General features: G+C 54.4%; 1 protein-coding gene across 1 annotated transcript in view; it reads right to left on the bottom strand.

Annotated features, from left to right (window-relative positions):
- The window catches only part of WNT3A (Wnt family member 3A), a 43,250-nt gene extending 24,673 nt beyond the window's left edge, over positions 1 to 18,577 (bottom strand). The window contains exons 1-2 of the mRNA XM_045850547.1: positions 18,388 to 18,577; positions 2,614 to 2,855 (exon numbers count right to left, since the gene is read on the bottom strand). Of these exons, the coding sequence (XP_045706503.1) occupies positions 2,614 to 2,855; positions 18,388 to 18,458 (313 nt within the window). The 5' untranslated portion in view covers positions 18,459 to 18,577. The remainder of the gene's footprint in view (positions 1 to 2,613; positions 2,856 to 18,387) is intronic.
- Positions 18,578 to 19,535: the final 958 nt, after the last annotated feature.

Below are 19,535 nucleotides of genomic sequence, written 5' to 3'. Positions count from 1 at the left end.
TTTCCTCTACCCAGTAATGGGCATAAACAACAAACCCACAGCTCACCTCATACTCAATAATTAATGACTTATAGTTTTCCTCCTATGATAAAGGGCATAAATAACAAACCCAGAGCTAACACCATACTCAAAGTTGAATGACTGAAAGTCTCTCCCTGAGATGAGGAAGAAGACAAGGGTAAACAATCTCACTACTCTTGATTCAACAGAGTACTGGAAGGTCTAGCCAGAGCAATTAGGCAGGAAAAGAAATACTGTAAAAGGCATGTAAATTGGAAAGGAAGTATTAAAATTATTTCTATTCACAGATGACATGATCTCATATACAGAAAATCCTAAAGACTCCACAAAAATTACCAGAGCTAATGAATAAGTTAAGAAAAGTTGTAGGATACAAGATCAAAACTCAAAAATTGGTGCTAGTTCTATATATTAGCAAGAACAATTTGAAACAGAAATTAAAAAACAATTCCATTTACAATAGCATCAAATAAAGTAATATACTTAGGAATGCATTAACCAAGGATGTACAAGACTTGTTTGCTGACAACTACAAAACATTGATGAAAGAAATTAAGGAAGCCCTAAATAAATGGAAGATACCCCATATTTAAAAATTGGAAGACTTAATATTTTTAAGATGGCATACTCCCCAAAGTAATCTACAGATTCAGTGAAGTCCCCATCAAAAGCTCAATAGCCATTTTTTGCAGAAATGGAAAAGCTAATTTTAAGATTCCTATGGAACAGAAGGGACCCCAAATAACCAGAATAATCCTGTAAAAGAAAAACAAAGTTGAAGAATTTATACTTTCCAACTTTAAAACACACTACAAAGCTATAGCAATCAATATCATGTGCCACTGGCAGAAGGATAGACATATAGATCAGTAGAATGGAATTGAGCGTACAGAAATAAATCCCTACACCTACTGCCAATTGATTTTTGACAAGAGGCTAAGACCATTCAATGAGGAAAAAAGTCTGTTCAACAGATGGTGCTGGAATAGCTACATTTTCACATAAAAAAGAATAAGGTTGGACCCCAACCTCATATCATATAAAAAAATTAACAACATAAATCAAAGATTAAATGTAAGAAATAAAACTATGAAGCTGTTAGAGGAAAACATAGGTGTAAATCTTTGTAACCTTAGATTAAGCAATGTTTACTTTAATATGACATTTAAATAAATAAATTAGACTTTACCAAAATTAAAAAAAATTTGTGCATCAAAGGATACTGTCACAAAAGTGAAAAGACAACCTACAAAATGGGAAAAATATTTGCAAGTTACATATCTGAGAAATGTTTAGTGTCCAGAATTTATGAAAAATTCTAAGAACTCAAGAACAAAAACACAACCAACCAAATTAAAAACTGGGCAAAGAACTCAAACAGATATTTCTTTAAAGAAGACATACAGATGTCTAATAATCTTGTAAAAAGATGCTCAGTATCATTAGTTTTCAGGGAATTGCAAATAAAAATCACAGTGAGATGCCATTTTGTATCCACTGAGATGACTAAAGTGAAAAAAGGCAGAGAATAACAAGTGTTGTCAGGGATGTGGAAAAAAGGAATGTTTATGCCTTACTGGTGGGAATATAAAATGGTGCAGTTGCTGTGGAAGACAGTTTGGTGGGTCCTCAAAAACTTAAACATAGTATTATCTTGAGAACAAACAATTCTACTCATCCACTGTAAAGGCTTTGAAAACAAGTACTCGAAGATAGTTGTACACAATTGTTCATAGCAGCACTATTCACAATGGCCAAAGGTGGAAATAACCCAAATATCCATCAATGATGAATGGATAGTAAAATGTGATATATCCATATAGTGGAATATTATTCAGCCATAAAAGGAATGAAGTCCTGTGACATGCTACAGTGTGGATGAATCTTGAAGACATTCTGCTAAGTGAAAGGAGTCTTTTTCTCTCTTTCCACCTCCCTCACTTCCCACTTACCCGTGGGGCCCACCTACCACGTGGTAAGGGAGCCCAGGTCACATGCATAGGTCACCTGTGGCTGTTCCTACTGACAGCAGCATCGACTGCCAGATGTGTGAGAGAACAGGGATGGCTGAGGGGCATAGACCATCCCTGCCTGTGTGTGCTGCACTCTGATTTGTTGGACGTACAACACCATCATTGTTAAACCATGATGTTTTGAGAAAATTTGCTGTTCACCAAAAGTTAACCAACATGCAGCCCTCCTCTTCTTCCTCTTCTTCCCAAAATAACTGCTGGCTCCAGGATACTGGGCAGCTTGCCCCATGTGCCTCTTGGCCCCCAATCCTCTCCCTTACTGTTTTTAAAAAATTTCTCTCTAAGACTTGCCTGAAGCATCCTCTTGGAGCCGTGCAATTGCCTTGGGAAGAGAAGCTGAGAAACCTGCATGATCTTGTGTCCCTCCAGAGCTCCAGGAGCCCCTCAGAGCCAGGGACTATTGGCAGGGACCACACCAGATGCAGCCATCATGAGGTCTGCTCTCCTGTTGGAGGTGCTGCTCCCATGCCCAGCGCCAAGTGAGACACCAGGGCAGAGCAGAGCAGCTTGCTTGGGCCAGCCACAACCACAGGCTGCCACTTCCATTTGGAAGGCCTACCTTTGTCCAGCACAGGGCCAAAGATGGCCAGGCTATTGTTGATGGTGGTGCAATTCCACCGACGGCCTCGGAACTGGTGCTGGCACTCTTCGATGCTGATCCTGACACCCTCTGCCACGCTGGGCATGATCTCCACGTAGTTCCGGCAGAAGCGCAGCTGTTTGGGTACTAGGCCCGGGATACTGGCACAGAGGATGGGCTGCGTGCCCAGGGACGAATACTGGGGCCCAACAGCTAGGGACCTGGGGAGAAGGACAAGGATACCTAGTGAGTGGGATAGCTGCCTTGGAGGGAGCACAGGGGCCTTTTCCTTTGTGCACTCCACGATGAGACATGCTTGTACTCCGGAGGTGGCCTGTCCCTATACCAGAGATTTGACACAAAACCTTAAGATGTGCCTGTGGAGCAGTGGGAAGTGAATCAAGAAAGATGGAGGCTTGTTGCCCCAAGGAGGCGCTGCTGGTCCAGGGCAGGAGCGGTGGTAAGATGGGCACAGCAGTGGCAGAATCACACACCCTCTGTGCCAGCCCAACAGAAATAAAAACATGTGTCCCAAGGAAGATGTGCTCAAGAATACTCCCAGGGCTGTGATTGTGAGCACAAACCTAGGAGCCGCTGCATGTGCAGCACAGGCATGTGAATAACAGACAGAGCTTCTGCAGAGAGAAGCTCTGTGAGACAGAGGAGCCAATGTGGCAGAGAGGCCTGAAGCAGGTGCCTGAGCTCCACCTCTCTGAGACAGAAGCTGCCCACACCATGGGTGGGGACAGAAACCAGGGCGGTGGTTAGGCACACAGTAGGATGGGCCTGACAGGAGCAGAGAGAATGTTTCTCTGGCTGCAGAATGGTCCCCACTACCCCACAGGTGCCTGAATTTAAACTAAGTAAAATGACATCAAAAGAGAGAAAACTTGGTTTCTCAGTTGTACCAGCCACATGCAGCTCAAAGCTACCATGGTGGAGGGTTAGATATGGAGCATTTCAGTTCCTGCAGAGAGTTACACTAGACGACAGTGACAGACTGCTCTGTTTGATGGGGAGTTCATTACACATGTGTTTGTGTGTCAGAACTGATTGAACTATGTCCATTTTACTGTAGTAATTGCACCTCGGTTTCAAAACAACACTAGGTCCTCTTGGCAGGAGGAGGGAGAGAGAGCTTCTCCAGTCTGGCATATGATGCATAGTCCTTCTGCTGTGGAGGTGTCTCCCTCCACAGTGGTTGGTGGTACTTGCAGGCAGAGCTCGGCATCTCTTCATCCCAGGGTGGATGGTATAATCTTTTCCATCAACTGCTGATATCACAGAGGGTCTGCAGGGCCTCTGGGAAGGGGCTGCAGAGACCTTCAGGCTCACAGAAGAGGCCCCAGATCCAGGAGGCTCCCTGGGTGGGTGGTTCTAGGGGACCAGCATCCAAGGCTTCTGAATGCATTGTTGCCAGGGATCTGCTGACTCTTTGCTCACTCAGGCCATGGGCTGTGCACACACTGTCTTTCTCCTGAGGGAGCCCCCTTCTTCCTCTGGATTTCAGGGTATAGGGTGTCCCAGTCCCAGACCTAGAGCAGCCCCTGGACCCTCGCCTATCTGGAAGCTTGCTAGCTGGGCTGCAGGCGGGAGGAGAATGAGGACATGGGAGCTTCACTGATGCCTCTGCCAGAACTACCAGAGGTTCTTACTCAGCACCTCCTCTCCCCTGGGGGTGGAGCACTCTGAGAAGAAGGGATGAAAGCTTCTGTGTCTCTCAGCAACCACATATTCCCATGATGATACTGACATTTGGTAAGTTCTCCTCTAAGTCTAACTTAGTTCTATCTAGCTTCCATGAGAGACATTAGGGAAACAAACCTGCTCTCTGGAAGCACAAAGAAGATCCTACCGTCTTTCTCACTCTGGTCTTCAGAACCTTTACAAGCCATCTGGCTGTGAGGCATGAGGCCCGTGCCTTCCAGCCCCTGAGCACCCATGCCTTCCATAGCTCATCATTTCCTCACTACACAGCCCTGCTAGGATCTGGATTTCCCTGCCACCACTCACTCCTCTCACAGCCTGAGGCTCTGTACTTCTGCCACCTCAGCCTCCCTCCTACAAGGGCTCTTGTCTCACTCATCCCAGCTGCCGCATGGAGAACCTTCTCTGCTTGCAGAGCCCTGCTTCTTGGCCCTCGGCAGGCAACACATATACAGTTCCGCCTTATTAGTTAGCCAGCTGGAGAGTGGGTGACTTCTCCCTGGAAGTCTTGAGTGCAGGGTCTCCCACATGTGATGTCCTCTCACCCCATGCCCTCCTGTCCAAACCCCTCAACAGCCTGTGTGTTTCCCCTATTCCTGGGCACCCTCCTGCCCTCCAGACCCTGCACATCTCTCAGGGTCAAACCTCTCTCTTTCAGAATGTCCACTCATTTTGCAGCCAGATGCCCTACCAAAGCCAGGCTTCCTTCCCATGGATGCCTCCCCTTCTGAAGGGAGACCTGGTGCTTCCAGACCAGACTCAGCCTCTTGGGTCCCTCGCACGTCCCCACTCTGATATGCCAGAGTGCTCCCTGTCCTGTCTGTTACCTGCTTGAAGTGTTGATGAGCCACAAATTGCCATGACCGCATGCCAGACACCACAGGCCTCACCTTACCCCCATCTCAGTCTGTGTCTCTGTTGTGACGTGCGGTGGGTTGGCGGGGAGGGGCAGGCTCATTCGTTGACTCCTTGTGGAGCCCTGTTAGTGCTAAGCCAGGCTTCACTCTCCCAGGTTTCTCTCAAGACTGCTTCATAGTCTCAGGACCCCAAAGTTTCCAGAAAGGCTAGCCATCTGCTCTTACCCAACTGTTTGGTCTTTCCCCTCTGGGAAGCTTCCCGTAACCTGCACCTGGCTCTCTTGCACCTTGCTCTACAAGCATGGCTCTGAGTGGGGCCCACGTGGGCTGCCTCCACCATCTCTCAGGGACCCTGTGGCAACCTAGTGCTTGCCTTCTTGCTGGACAACATGGGGTCAAGTGGACAGATGTCAGGATGAGCAGAGAAGTTGGGCCTGGCCTGGTGCTCTGGCACAGGGCATGGGTAGGAGGACAGGGGAAGCAGTATGTCAGGGGGCAGAGAAAGCGCATAGCTAGCCTGCATGTCCCCATCACTCTCGGCCACTTGGGTGTGGAGAGCCATGAGGAGTGAAGCCCAGACCCTGGTCCTGTTTGCCACACCCACTTCCTGTCCAGTCCACTCCAGCCCATTTTTGTGCCACCCACCCACCAGATGGTCTTGTCCTGGCTCCAGAAACTGCACAGCCTGTGTGGACGCTGTGTGAAGATGGCTCTGCCTGCCCCAGGCCAACGTCAGCACCCGTTTCCAAACCTTCATGCCCCACTCCTGACGAGAAGCAGGTGCTGGGAGCTCCACACAGACGTCTCCAGACCAAAATCCTTGTAATGGCATATCCATTAGGCTGCATGCCCATCCCACTGGACCTGCAGCACCAAGGGAGGGTGCACCCTTGCCAGTGAGTAGGGAGACACAGGTGCTGAGGCCCGGGCACCCTTCACTGGCTGGGTGTCCAGCGGGAGCAGTTGGGGAGGAGCCCTGTGGCTCAGGCTCCTCTAGTAGCTCCAGGGGTGACTCCCGTAGGGGCCCATCTCTCACCAGGAGGAAAATTCACACAGGTTTTGAACATGCTTTCTGACTTAGAGACTCAGACAGACAGAGAAGAGGACCCTATCTCTCTCTCTTTGCCAGTCTCAAGGTGCTGGCCCCATGCCAGATGTGAGGCCAGGATGCATTGTGGGTGGGGCTACAGGAGGGTGGAGGTGCCCACCCCAGAGCCCCATAGCCCCACAGAGAGCCAAGTGCCTGCACCACCCTGGCCTTCCCCACCACCCTTCCTGCCTGCAAGTCAGGGCTAGGGCAGGAAGAGTGGACCCACCCTGCTTCCTTCATACTCCATGCCACTACTCTGGGAGATGCAGAGAGGGTCTCTCAGGTTCACAGCCTCTCCCCAGCTCATTCCTGTAGATGCTGAGTCAGCTCCCACCTGCCTCCTCCTGGATCTCCTCTGGGCAGGCCCTGGCTCGTCACCTTCCCAAGTGAGGCCAAGGTGCCAGTGGCTGCCAGCCCAGATGCTGCTCCAGCTGCTCCAGCCTCCACCAGCCCTAGCTGGATCCCTCTCCTACCCCATTAGCTTCTTGAATTGCTTCCAGAAAGGCTTCCCTGTCCAAGAGCCAGGTGGCCAAGGGGACCTGGGTAATGCAGACCCTTCCCGAGAAAGGCTGAAAGTCGGGGGCGGGGGGGTTTCCCTTCTTACAGGGGCAGGGCCATGTTAAGCAGGAGAGGGGCAGGGAAGGGCCAAGGGGTCTAACTGGGCCACCAAATGTTGGTTGGTTCTTAAAGGACAAATTGAGTCATTTAAAAAATCATATAAGCCCTGGCTGGTATGGTTCAGTGGATTGAGTGCCAGCCTTCAAACCAAAGGGTCACCAGTTCAATTCTCAGTCTAGGGCACATGCCTGGGTTGTGGGCCAGGTCTCCAGTAGGGGGCACGTGAGAAACAACCACATATTGATGTTTCTTTCCCTCTCTTTCTCCCTCCCTTCCCCTTTCTCTAAAAATAAATAAGCAAAATATTTTAAAATAAATAAATTAATAAAGAATCATATAAAATTTCAAACATGTTCACTAATCTTATGTGGTGATCATTTTGCAACATGTACACACATTTTATCAAATCATCATGTTGTACAATGTCACGTATCACTGCATCTCAATAAAGCTGGGAAAGCATCCATACTACACACACCCAGGACCCAGATCTCTAACTAAGGAGAAGGTAGACATGGTGTTCCTGCTGCGTGTTCAATCAGTACTTGGAAACCATGGTCTGTGGGTCCCTCCTGCTACACCCTTCCAGGAGGAAGTGGGGAACTCTGGGCTGGGGCTGGATGGGAACAGCCTCCATCTGCAGTAGTGGCTGTAAGGGGCTCAGTCTCCCAGGACCACCATGTACTGGCCTCTCTGAAGGTCTCCTAAGGACTAGAGGCAGCACCAAGTGGGACAGGAGCAGTGAAAGGATGCCCATGGAGACACTGGTGAAGCCGGCTGTGTGTGGCTGGTGGCACCGTGCAGGAGGGCTCTCTCCTCTGAACAAATGTGCTTGCAGTGCAAGATGTGAGTGTGAAGGGTAGTGGGTGCAGCATGGAATGGGAGGATGGAACTCATTGTGAACCAAGAGGAGGAGACACAGTTGTGAGGAAGCAGCAGACTGACATGCAGTTGCAGCTGCAGCACAAGGCTTTGATTCAGGAACGAGTGTGTCTCTTTGTTGGGCCGACGCCAGGGTGGAGAGCACCAGGGCATGTTGTGATCTCTGCCCCACTGTCATCTGAGATGAAAGTAGCTGCTTTCTCCTGGTGACACTGGCTCAGAAACTGCCTGCACTTCGGCAGTTTGCCTCCACATTGGTAAATGAAGACGAGCCCAACCTCAGCCAGCAGTGGGCAAAAATACAGATGTCATCCATCCCCTCTGCCCCACGGGCATCTGCAGGCAGCTGCGTGCTGTGGGGGAGCAGCTCGTGGCTCCCCCTACCTCACTGCCCAGCAAGCCCAGACCCTGACACACCCCCGAGTCCCCACCCTGCTGCCCAGACCTCAACAGGCTGCAGACCAACTTGCTTCATCGCCAGAACCTATGGTGGATGGCGTGATGTCAATCAGGGCCCCACTTGCACAGTTCTGGCAGCACAAACTCCACCTGGGGGTAAAATCTGAGTCCCAAGGAGCTGCTGTGGCTCTGTGAGGGAGGGGCCACCTCTGGGGACGAGAAAGTGCCTCCCAGGAGGTAAGAATGACTAGGTGGACAGCAGCAAGTATGTGGGGCTGGTGCCCTCATCATAAGGACCTGATTTGCCAGCTAGGTGAGGCTAGGAGCACTTTGATTTTGTCCTCATGAGATCTGGAGCAAGAAACCCAGACAAGCCCCCCAGCCTTCACTGGCAGAGAATGAACTAATGAATGGGTGATGCCTGAGGCATGAGCCTGGTCACTTGTCACTCAGCGCAGGCTGTTGTGCTCCTGGCAGCTGCCTCTGCTCACAGACCCAAAGGGACAGACCCTCATGGGCTGCTGGGCCTTCCATGTGCAGTCCGAGTGTCCGTGCCAGCGCTGCCTTTGCCAGGCAGTTGCCAAGATCTTTAGCTAGCTCCCTCTGCCAGCTTGCATCCCTAGGTCCATTGCTCCCCACAACTCCCAACTGCCCTCCACCCCCGCCCCGCTCTCAGAGGCTTGTTATTTCTTCCTTCTTAAGCCCTGGCACCGCTGAGGCCTCTGCCTGCAGTTAGCCACTGATAAACCCCTTACCTGGCCCACCTGCCCTTCACCATCACCTGTGTGACCTTGGGCTCAGCTCTGCCCACTCTGTGACTTCCTTCAACCTGCACAAGCTGCAGAGGCAGTGCCCAGGACCCTCCCAACTGGGAGGCCATGGCTCAGAGGAAGACACCGGCCAGCAGACAGCTGCCTTCTCACTGTGTCCTCATGCAGCAGACAGAACAAGCTCCAGTCTCTCCTTGTTCTCATAAGGACACTGACCTGACTGTGGGGGTTCCACCTCCTAACACTTCGTACTATAGGTCAGAGCATCAAAACGGGAATTTGGAGGACACAGACAAGCAGTACATGACAATGAGTAAGATGCACATCAAATCAGTAAACAAACCCCACCAGCCACCACTAAACCCGCACATCTCATTTCCATCATGGAAACGTTGTCAGGGGGTCAGCTGAGGCAGCCCTTGCCTGTGCCCAGGCTGGTGGACTCTGCCTGCAGCCAGGGTACCCTCTGTGCTTCGGCTTCTCTAGCCGACACACCAGGCTTCTGGGTGAGAGTGAGGTCCTGCTGGGGTAGTCCCTGACCTACCAGTGTGTGCACCAGAGGACCTGCCAGAAACTTGAGTTCCTCAAACCTGCTGGGTCAGAAACACAGCCTGGGAAAGGGGTTCTGGTTCTGGGTCACTGAGGGTGTGTCCAGCTCTGAGTCCTGGGGCTGCAAAGCCTCCCTACTGGTGAAGAGACCCTAAGGCCTCTTCAAGTCCACACTTTTGGACTGCCATGGCAGTCAGGGTTCCCCTCTGGTTTCTGCTTCCAAACCCCAAGACTTCTGGAGACATCCAATGCTACCATTGAGACAGTGGGTTCAGTTTGACCCAGGAGGATATGTCTGATCTAGGTCAGGAGTGGGGCCAGACATGAATCTCTATGGCCCCATCCACTTCCCTGGCACAGCCATGTGCCTCCCTCTAGCCTAGTGGTCCTGGAACCAGAGATGAACAGGTCACTGGGGCCGGGCCCACATGTCCCCTCAGAAACACCTACAAGAGGAGGAGGCATCAGTGGTGACTGTTCCAGAAGCCACGTGGTGGGAAGGATGATGTCTGGCCACAGGGACAGCTTGCTCTCCAGCCTGAGGGGACAAATGCTCTTATTAATGCTCCATCCAGCATTAATAAGAGGGGTTCTCAGGGGGGGCCTCAGTGTGGAACTAGCCTCATTGACCTTGGAGCCCGGGCTGAGCTCTTGCCTGGAGTCTACGTGGCAGGTTAGTCCTCCAGTCTCCCCTGGGGTCCAGATGGGGATGGGAGAGGCCTGGCTCAGGACCCACTCACAGGGGAAATGGCTGAGTTCATGTGAGCACGGTAGTAGCATCTGAAATCCCTTACCCCTCTTTTAACCCAGATCACAGCAAGAGCCTGACCCTGCCTCAGGGATACAATGCATTCCCCCCTCTTCTTTTTTTTTTTTTTTAAAGATTTTATTTATTTTTAGAGAGGGGAGAGGGGAGAGAGAGAGAGAGAGAGAGAGAGAGAGAGAGAGAGAGAGAGAGAGGGAGAGAGACATCAATGTGCGGTTGCTGGGGGTTATGGCCTGCAACCCAGGAATGTACCCTGGCTGGGAATCGAACCTGGGACACTTTAGTTCCCAGCCCGAGCTCAATCCACTGAGCTACGCCAGCCAGGGCGCATTCCCCCTTCTTCATGGTCATTGCCACTGAAGGACATTCCAGCTGACGCCACTTGGGGGCTGCCAGCCCTGCCCTGATGCCCCCTGGGATTGTGATCCTGGGGGCCTGGAAACCACAGGAGTATGAGGGCCCTGCCCACCCAAGGAGAGGTTGAGAGGCTGCTTGCCCTCGCCTCACGCACTTTCTCCATCTGTCCTGGTCATGTGACTCACCTGTGAGGAGGCCTGCATTTCCCTCCCACTGCCAACCCGGAGGTGCAGGATGGCACTCCAGGAGTACCCACACCCCCGCAGAGAGGCTATAACTTTTAACTGCCCAGCTGGACACCATACCCCCAAGTCCCACAGGCCTCTCAAAATCAGAGGGTCCCACACTGAATGAACCCCCAGACTGGGCTCTGAGCCTTTACCCTGGATCTCAGCTCAAAAGAGACCCTCCCTGCAGAGGGGCCAACAGTCAGACAGAGCACACCCATGCCACGGGCCTGAGTCACTGCTGGCATCATCACTGAGAAAGTCCCCGAGATTCAGAAAACACTTAACAGACAAGATAAGCCTTACAATGCAGAACACTAACAGTTCTGCGTAGCTTTTTTAACCATGAGTAAAATGAGAAGAACCCACAGTATTAAGTCTATGAGATGACAGACTTTTTTCCAAGGTGAGGAGTCACTTTCAGCCCAGATCACACCATATGCAAAGTGGCCCCTAGGCTTGGTTCCAGCAGCGTCAGGGCCACATGGACCACACCTGCTACTAGCCCTGGTGGTTTCCTTCCTCCTCCTTTGCTCACTGCTATTGAGGATGATGTTGCTGAGGGGCTGGGTGCCTTGCCAGACTGTTTTGCTTAGAGTAGAGGTGGCGCTGATGTGACATGCATGGGAACAGGCCACTGGAATCCAGTCTGGCTAATGGCCTTCACCATGTAGATTTTACTGTAACTTTGTGGTGGTGCCAGATGACAGAAGAGGCTCTGGGCAGAGCACGGATTTCCAATTAGAGGGGCTGGCTGTGTGCACCCTCCGGGTAGGTCTGGATCAGGGTCAGGATCTTGGTTTTTTTAAGTCCTAGCCATGAGGATTTTGAGGGGTCTGTGGGCAGGGGCTCGGCTGAGCATAGAAGGCAGGATGTGGGCACCAGCTCCGCCATTATTCTCAGGTTTAATTGATTTTACCTTTCTTCTTTTGGGCTTCAGTTTCTCCTTCTCTCTCTGGAGGCAGGGGCCACATTCTATCTGAGGCTCCCAGAGCAAGATGAGAAGTGGGGAGGTAGGTCCTTTGTGCCTTGGTGGCCCTGGGCACATTCCACCCCATGTTATCAGGCCACCTCTCCCAGGAAGCTCTCTATTCCCCAGTCCTGTTGTCTGCCTTCTCATCCTGCCAAAGCTGGCCACCACTTCCCACACATCCTACCACATCTGTGCCATGAGGCGCCTTTCCCAGAGGGCAAAGCTGGGTCTTCTCTTGTCCTTTGAGGGCATAGAGCTCTGCCCAGGCCCTGGTGGAGCGAGGAGGTCCTGGGGCCTCTGCCGCCTACCCTGCAGGGTCTCTGGCTTGGGGGTCCTGGTTTGTGCAAAGGGTGTCCCCCGTGAAGATGCATGAGGCCTCCAAAGCACTTGTCCTGGTCGGAATCGCTATCTGCTAAGATCAGAGCCTCTCCACGGGAGGAATGAGGTTCCTGTCCTGTGATCTGAAGCCCTAAGTGAGGGCTGCTCCACCTGAGGGTTGATGGCTACCCAGCTTAATGGGTGGACTCTGCTTCTTTGGGAGGAGCTGTCCAAGAGCCACGAGGAACCAGGGCTCCCCCACCGGGGCAGACCTGCCCCAGTAACCTCCAGGTTGTGCCCACCGAGAGTACCTCAGGAAAGGCAGCATGCTTCCCCTCTTTCTTCTACTTGGAAGACCCCTCCCCAGGAGCATGAGTCTTCTTCATGGGGAGGGTCAATGGGAAAGGGGTCCCAGGACCCCTTTCCCTGCCCAGTGTATGACCCTGCCTGTAGCCCTCCCAGCATCCCCAGCCCACCGGGCCAGCAGGCATTACTGACACATACTTTGAGCAAGTCTCAGCAGGTGGGCAGAAGCTCGCGTGCCCGCGGCCAAGCATTTGCCCGCTTCCCTGGGCGGCAGCGGCACGTTTTGTCTGGGAAGGAATGTGGAAGCGCCAAAGCGTGAAACACCTCCAGGGTGTCACCTGTGGAGGCTTGGAGGGAGACCGAGGCAGCACTCCCTGATGAGTCATGAGCACCCAGCCCAAGAGCAGGGAACTCAGAGGGGGGCTGTGAGAACATTCAACTATGTCCTCATGTTCCCCAGCTCAGGCCACCCCATACAGCTTCTGTTTTTTATAGGAAAGATTCCATTGGTTCATTCACTCATTTATTTGTTCATTCAACAAAATCTTACCATAATTTTCAGAAGGAAAATGGCCAAAAAAGGAGGAAGAAAGAGTCCCCTCATAGGGTTTCACAGCGGGTGATGCAGGGACATTCCTGTGCCAGTTCTACAAAGGGAGGGACAGGGTGAACTGGGAGGGACAGAGTGAACAGGCTGCTGGGCAGGGCCTGTTTCCCCACAACCTGTGACTGGTCAGATCCTTGTCCAACCCAGCATGGGTGCACCAGGCAGGGTTGTCCCTGCTGTTTGTGCCAAGGCATCTCTGCAAGGCCTGCCCAGTACAGTGCACGTCTGACACCAGCCACTGAGCAAACACGCTACCCAAGTGGCGGATTGTACCTGGTGGAGTTTAGGGACATTACCAGGAGGACTGTCAGTGGCAGTGGTGGAGCTCAGATGTCCAGGAACCCACACTGCAGCAGGCTGCCCCTTTCCACACCTGCAGGGCAGCCCACCACCTCCCAAGCACCAGGACTGGTATTGCTCTCAGACCCAGGAGCTCTCCTACTCTAAGCCAAAACCCACTTCCTGCAGCCTCTGACCCCCACTTCTCACACCCAGCACAGGACTGTGGGCTCCTGACACTTCGCAACCCTCCAACCACACTTCACATGGGCAAATACAAGGCCTCACATTTGGTTCAAAAATCCAAATGCAGTGCAGGGTGGAGAAGCAAAAGGGCAGTGGTCCACTGGGCTGCCTACCACAGGGAGCTTTGGGCTCAAGGCACACATAGGTAGGTGCTTTTCAAACTTGCTAGAGAACAGCTTGCACTTGGAGTCTTTTAGAATCTTCTCACCCACTATAAAATACCCAAACCTGCAGCAGTGCAGGCACTGCTGGGATATCCCCATGCACATACTTTCAATTTCTGTTCTTATTTCTTCATGGATGACCTGCAGACCACATTCTACATATAACTGACACATGCTTGGACAGGCAGCACACCCCGGCCCTGCTGTACTGTCCTGGGCCACACCTGTGAGACAGAACCCATTGCCACCCATCCTGCAGGCTGGAGACTTGCCCTGGGCCCACTGTGAATAGTGTGATTTAAGTGATTCCCAGCCCCCCTGAGACCGCTCCTCCCAGATGTAGGCATCCTGTTCTCCTGCCACAAAGCATTCTAGCAGGTTTATGCAAATAAAACAAAAAATCACTCCATAAAAAGTGATAATGAGACCAGCAAAATGGAGGGCAGCCCACCCTGAGAAAAGCTGCTATACCCAGACCCCAGATAGAAGCCTGGATGTTTGGGTGGCTAAGTCAGAAGGATGGATGTGAGGGTGAGTGAACTGCACTGGGCTTGTGAAGGACTGAGATGAGGAAGATCTGACTTGGCAGTTGTGTGAACCAGCATTCTAACCGTATAGATTTTACCTGTGGCCATTTCTGACATTGCCCCTCAGTAAAAGGATGTCTGTTGGTGGTTCTGTGGGGGAATGCTGTTTCCAGGATCCCAAGACCCTACTACACCACTTGGGAGTCAGCTGGTGTCTGGATTTTTCTAGTTTTATAGTCTAATTACCACCATCGCCAGCTTCAGGGGTGCAGAGAGACAGAGACAGAGAAACAGAGAAACAGAGAGACAGAGAGAGGGGAAGGAGAGAGAGAGAGAGAGAGAGAGAGAGAGAGAGAGAGAGAGACCAACAGACAGCCAGAGAGACCCAGAGAGAAAGTAACAGAGAGACAAGGACAGAGATGTGCTAGCTACTGCCATCATCAGCCTCATGGTGGCATAGAGGGCGGGGGCGGGGGGAGAGGAAGAGGGAGAGGGAGAGGAAGAGGGAGAAGGAGAGGGAGAGGGAGGGAGAGAGTGACAGAGACAGAGACACACAGAGAGAGACACACACACACGGCAGAGGAAAAGGGAAGAATTGGAGAGAGGCAGGGGGCAGGGCTGCCCTGGGCAGGCACACGGGGTGCAGTTCACAGAGGCAGGGTAAGCTCAGGAAGTCTTGTCCACTTGGGCCCTGCCTGTCTGAGAAGCCTCAGAGATTTGCTCAGCCCTCCTCCTGATCTTCTTTCCCCTCCTCCTGCTCCTCGATCATGCTCTGAGGTTGAGGATCCTGGGTGGCACCTCTAGAACTCTCCTTCACCTGCTCCTTAACTCAACACACATCTTCACCCTACAAACAGTGGGCCCCCCTGAGGGAAGTCTATGTCCCACTCCCAGACTGAGAAGATCCTGTGTATCAGGAGCTTGTGGGGCCAGCAGGAGGGAGGTCCATCACAGAGGAGGTTCTGGGGCGTGGGGGCAGGTAATGGCCTTCCTTCAGGGCCAGAGGAGAAAGAGGGCTGGACACACATTCTTAGCTGGTGCCTGCATGCCTAGGAGTATGAATGGGCCCAGCAGGGTCTGGTGAGGAGGGTGGGGAGGCCAGGGAGAAGGGGAATCAGGGAACACATCTCAGGCCTCTGAGCTGGCGCAGCAGTGGGAGAAGTCCGGTTTCAGTCTCACACTGCCCTGCTCAGCTGGCTGGGGCAACACCTGACCCAGGGCATGGCCTCTGTGCTGGGGAGCCTGGGGTCCAGCAGGGACTGGTGAGGGGCAAAGCAGCAGGAAGGGGTTCTCTACAGGCAAAGGGAGGCAGGCTCTCTATGTGGGTACAGCCAGTGTAGTAACCCTGGGCAGTGGGTGTGGGATTGTCTCAGAGGGCAAGGATGGAGGCTGAAGAGGGCCCTGGGGCCCTGGCCATGCTACTGGGGGTGGGGAGCAGGGGGTTTACAAAATGCCAGCACCCAGACAGGGGAAGTGGCAGGAAGGTGCCCAAAGCACAACAGGGAATACCATGCCCACTGGGGCTGCTCTCCGCAGGGTCCATGCCCCCTGGACTCTGGCGCCAGTCCTGTGTACCAGGGGCCTTCCACCTCACTGATTCTACAGGCAAGCAGCCTGGTGAAGGGGTGCTGGCCACAGGGTCAGGTGCCATGGCTGTGTCCCTTCTCCAGGCCTCCACCTCTACCTCTCACACAGGAACACATGCTCCTAGAGGTCTCTGCCGCTCTTAAGGTCCTGGTCTGAGGGCTGTTTTGCTTTACCACACTTTGAGATGGTCCTGAGAGGCCTGTAGCCCTTCAAATTCCTCCAGCAGCACCAACTCCTCCTCTCCCTCCACCCTCCCACCAAGAGCCACACCAACTTCAAAAGCCTAATTACTCCTGATTTGGGCTGTTTCCTGGTGGCTTCTCACATGAGAAAGTCCCCATCCCTTTCACTTTTATATGTGAGCTGCAGGGGTGGGGTGAAAAGGGATGGGGCAGTGGTTTCCTTTTGGGGAGGGAGGTTCAAACTGAACAGCCAATTAGGAAGGCTGGGTGTGAAGGTGAGAAATTATAAAGGGAGGGTCCCTCAGGCCCCCTTGGCAGGGGAGGGTGGGCAGGAGAAGGGAGGTGCCACCTGTGGGAGCTCCAGCAGATGGAGAGTGAAGACAGAGGCTGTTCCTGCTGTGAACCCCCATCTTTCCATGGGTCTTTCTCTGTTCTGCCTGTGTGCCCTGTGGACACAGTGTCCCTCCTGTGTCCAGCTGGCCTGGGGGCAGAAAGAACGCAGGAGGGGGGATCCGTGGGCCCCCAGGAGCCCTGAGGCACCAGACACACTTCTTTTCAGGGAATGGAGAATCACTGAGTGTGCAGGCAAAGTGGGGTTTCATGCCACCCCTACCCTCTGGGGCCACAGGTTGCCCTAGGCTTTTGTTTGGGCAGGTGCCAAGTAGTAGCTTCTAATGAGAGGACCCCTCCTTCATCTGGAGAAGGTGGGTCAGGGTCCGTTCTGACGGAACACATACAGCCCAAGTGAAAAGGGCTACAAGTGCATTGTGGGGGGCAAGGCCAGGGTCCCCCGAGGCCAACAGGACAAAGCTCTCACTGCCTGGGGCAGCCAGGAGGCTGGTGACAGGGCTCTTCTTTATGGGAGGAGCGCGGGGGCGAAGGCGCTTCCTCCTGCACCCAGGAATGCGGCGGCGGTTCTAATTAGAAGCCAGCGAGGGAGCTGGCGGCCGCGGGGCCCTCTGGACGCGCTCCCCGGCTCCCTGTGGCTGGCATAGTGAGCATCAGGGTCCCCGAATCATAAGCATGCCCGCGACAGCCGGCGCTGGGAAAGCGACTGGGCCTGCAGGTGCCACTCGGGTGCAGGGTGCGCGGGGGGTCCCTGAAGCGCATCCCCGCCGTTACGGGGCCTCTCCCAGGCCCCCAGACTCGCCCCAGCCATCCTCTCGCCCCGCCTCGCCCCGCCCCGCCTGGCTGCGCCTGGACCCTAGTCCCACCCTGGGCGCCCCCGCTCTTGAACCATTTCGAAGAGAAAAATTATTATCGGATTAGATGTACTTGGGCTCGTTGGGTCTCCCCCTTCCCCCCGGCGTAATTATTATAATTCCACCAAGCCGTCGGAGAGGGCTCCTGGGAGTGTGGGTGCAGAGTGCGCAAGTGTGTGGGGAAGCTTCTCTCCAACTCTGGGTCCTCTCCAGCTGCGCGCCCAGCCCCTTGGCTCCCGCTTCCCCCCTAGGGAGGCCTGGGGTGACCGTGGCCTGTGGAGGAGCTGCCTAATCGGGTGCCACGAGGGAGAGTAACCCTGACCCTCCTCCCCCAATATGTACAGTCGACCTTCGGGATCCCTCCCTCAGTTTGTCTGCGCTTCCATTGCCAGATTTAGGAGGGTCTTACAGGAATGCGCCTTGTCTGGGGCAGAGTAGAAAGCGCCCCAACCTTCTCAGGGGTGGGTTCCCCCGCCTCTCACTCAGGAAACCTCAGACTCGATGCGCTCTCCCTCCGTACCTCTCGGCAGTTCCTCACTGCCATCGAGGTCCGGGCAGAGGGCTCGCAGAGAGGGCCCCTCGGGGACACCCTCGCCGGGACAGCGGCGGAGGCTCGGAGGGCCTGGCGCTGGCCCCACAGTGCCCGCCGTTCCCGGCCGGTCCCCACGGCTGTCTTTACGTAACTGCGCTGCCCCGAGCTGTTCGGTCTTGTCTCAACGACTTTCTTTTAAGGTGTGTGTGTGTGTGTGTGTGTGTGTGTGTGTGTGTGTAAAGCACGGTCCTTAAGGAAAATCTGGCGAATCTCTGTTTCCCCGCTCACCCTCCGGGCTTCCCTCGGACTCAAGCTGCCTAGACGTTCGTGACATCTGTGTGGACCCTCTTCCAGCCTCTCCCCAGCCCACTGTTCGTCCCGTCTGGCGCCGGGGCCCCTCCGGGTTGGGGGATCAATGTCCCCGGAAGCTCTGCCACCCGCACCCCAGCCCCGGCCTGAACCAGTTGAAGGTGGCGGCCAAGGGAACAACCAGCCCCCGGCCCGCGGAGTCGCAGGGATAGGGCGTGGGCTCCAGGCCACCGCAGTCCTTGCCCGAGGGGACGGCAGCTAAAGACGCACTGCGGCGAACGCGAGGAAGGCTCACTCACCACCAGATCGGATAGCTGCCCAGCGCCTGCTTCAGGCAGTGGAGGAATAAGAAGTACACGAGCGGGGCCATGGCCAGGCGGGAGAGCGCGGGCACCGGGCGGGCCGGGGCCCTGGGAGCTGGCGAGTGGCGGCGCTGGGCCCTTCTGGGGCCTCGGGGTGCGCGGGGAGCGCGGGTGTTCGCGGGTGTGCGGGCTCCGAGGGCGGCGCTGCGCCAGGTGGGCCGGCGGCCGGGCGGCGGGCCCGGGCCCGAGGCGGCGCGGGACGGCGGGGGCGGGGCAGCGCCGCAGGGGGCGCCCGCCGGAGCCCCGGCCGGGGCGGGGCAGGGAGGGCCAAGCCGGGGGCGGGCGGGGCCCTAGGAGCTGGCGTGACAGAAGTGCCGGCCCCTCCCGAGGCCGCAAGATGCTCGGGGTGCGCTGGATGCGCAGAATGTTCGAGGTTTGCTGTCAGATGGAGGGACCACAGCTGCGGACCCGGAGCCTGGACGGCTTGGTCAGCAGTAATCCTCTCCGAACTCCCGGGCCGCACCTGGAGTTTGGAGCCCCGAGCGCCCTGTGAGCACCGTGGGACGCACTGTCCTGCTCTCGCTCCTGCTTCTTCTGTGTCGCGCGCTCTGCCCTCATGATAACCAGGCTGCCGCATCTTTCCATCCATTTCCTTGCCAGGAGCTAGGGCAGTGGGTCAGTTTGTCTGAGCCGGCTCCTCCAGCCGCGCCTTGCCGGTCCACTGGGATCCGGGGTACCAGAGCAGCTCGGCAGACAGAAATCAGAGGGGTTGGAGACCACCTGCGGTGGGGACAGCTGCTGGGCGAGCTCCCAGGGTGCAGCCACGTATCTGAAAGTTAAGACTGGGAAACATGTAGTGACGTCGTCACTGTCTTTCCACACCCAACAGGGGAAGAATGCTGAAACCCCTGGTATTTCGAGACCCTCCCCTCCAGCTCAGGGACCTTAGTTCTGGGACCTCCTACCACCCGGTCTGCCAGGGCTGCCAGGTTTTTTGTTTGTTTGTTTTTTGTTTTTGTTTTGTGTTTTTTTTTTCTTTAACCCAGAAGGGATTTCTGACAACTGAGGTAAGCTTTATGGTTCAGCTGAAGGGGGAAGGAAGACCAGGAAGGGAACGTGACTTACACAAGGTCTCCAGGAGCGGC

This window comes from Phyllostomus hastatus, unplaced genomic scaffold (genome assembly GCF_019186645.2).
Source record: "Phyllostomus hastatus isolate PE091 unplaced genomic scaffold, TTU_PhHast_1.1 phas_contig_81, whole genome shotgun sequence".
Lineage (NCBI taxonomy): Eukaryota > Metazoa > Chordata > Mammalia > Chiroptera > Phyllostomidae > Phyllostomus > Phyllostomus hastatus.
This window is presented reverse-complemented; position numbering and strand designations above follow the sequence as displayed.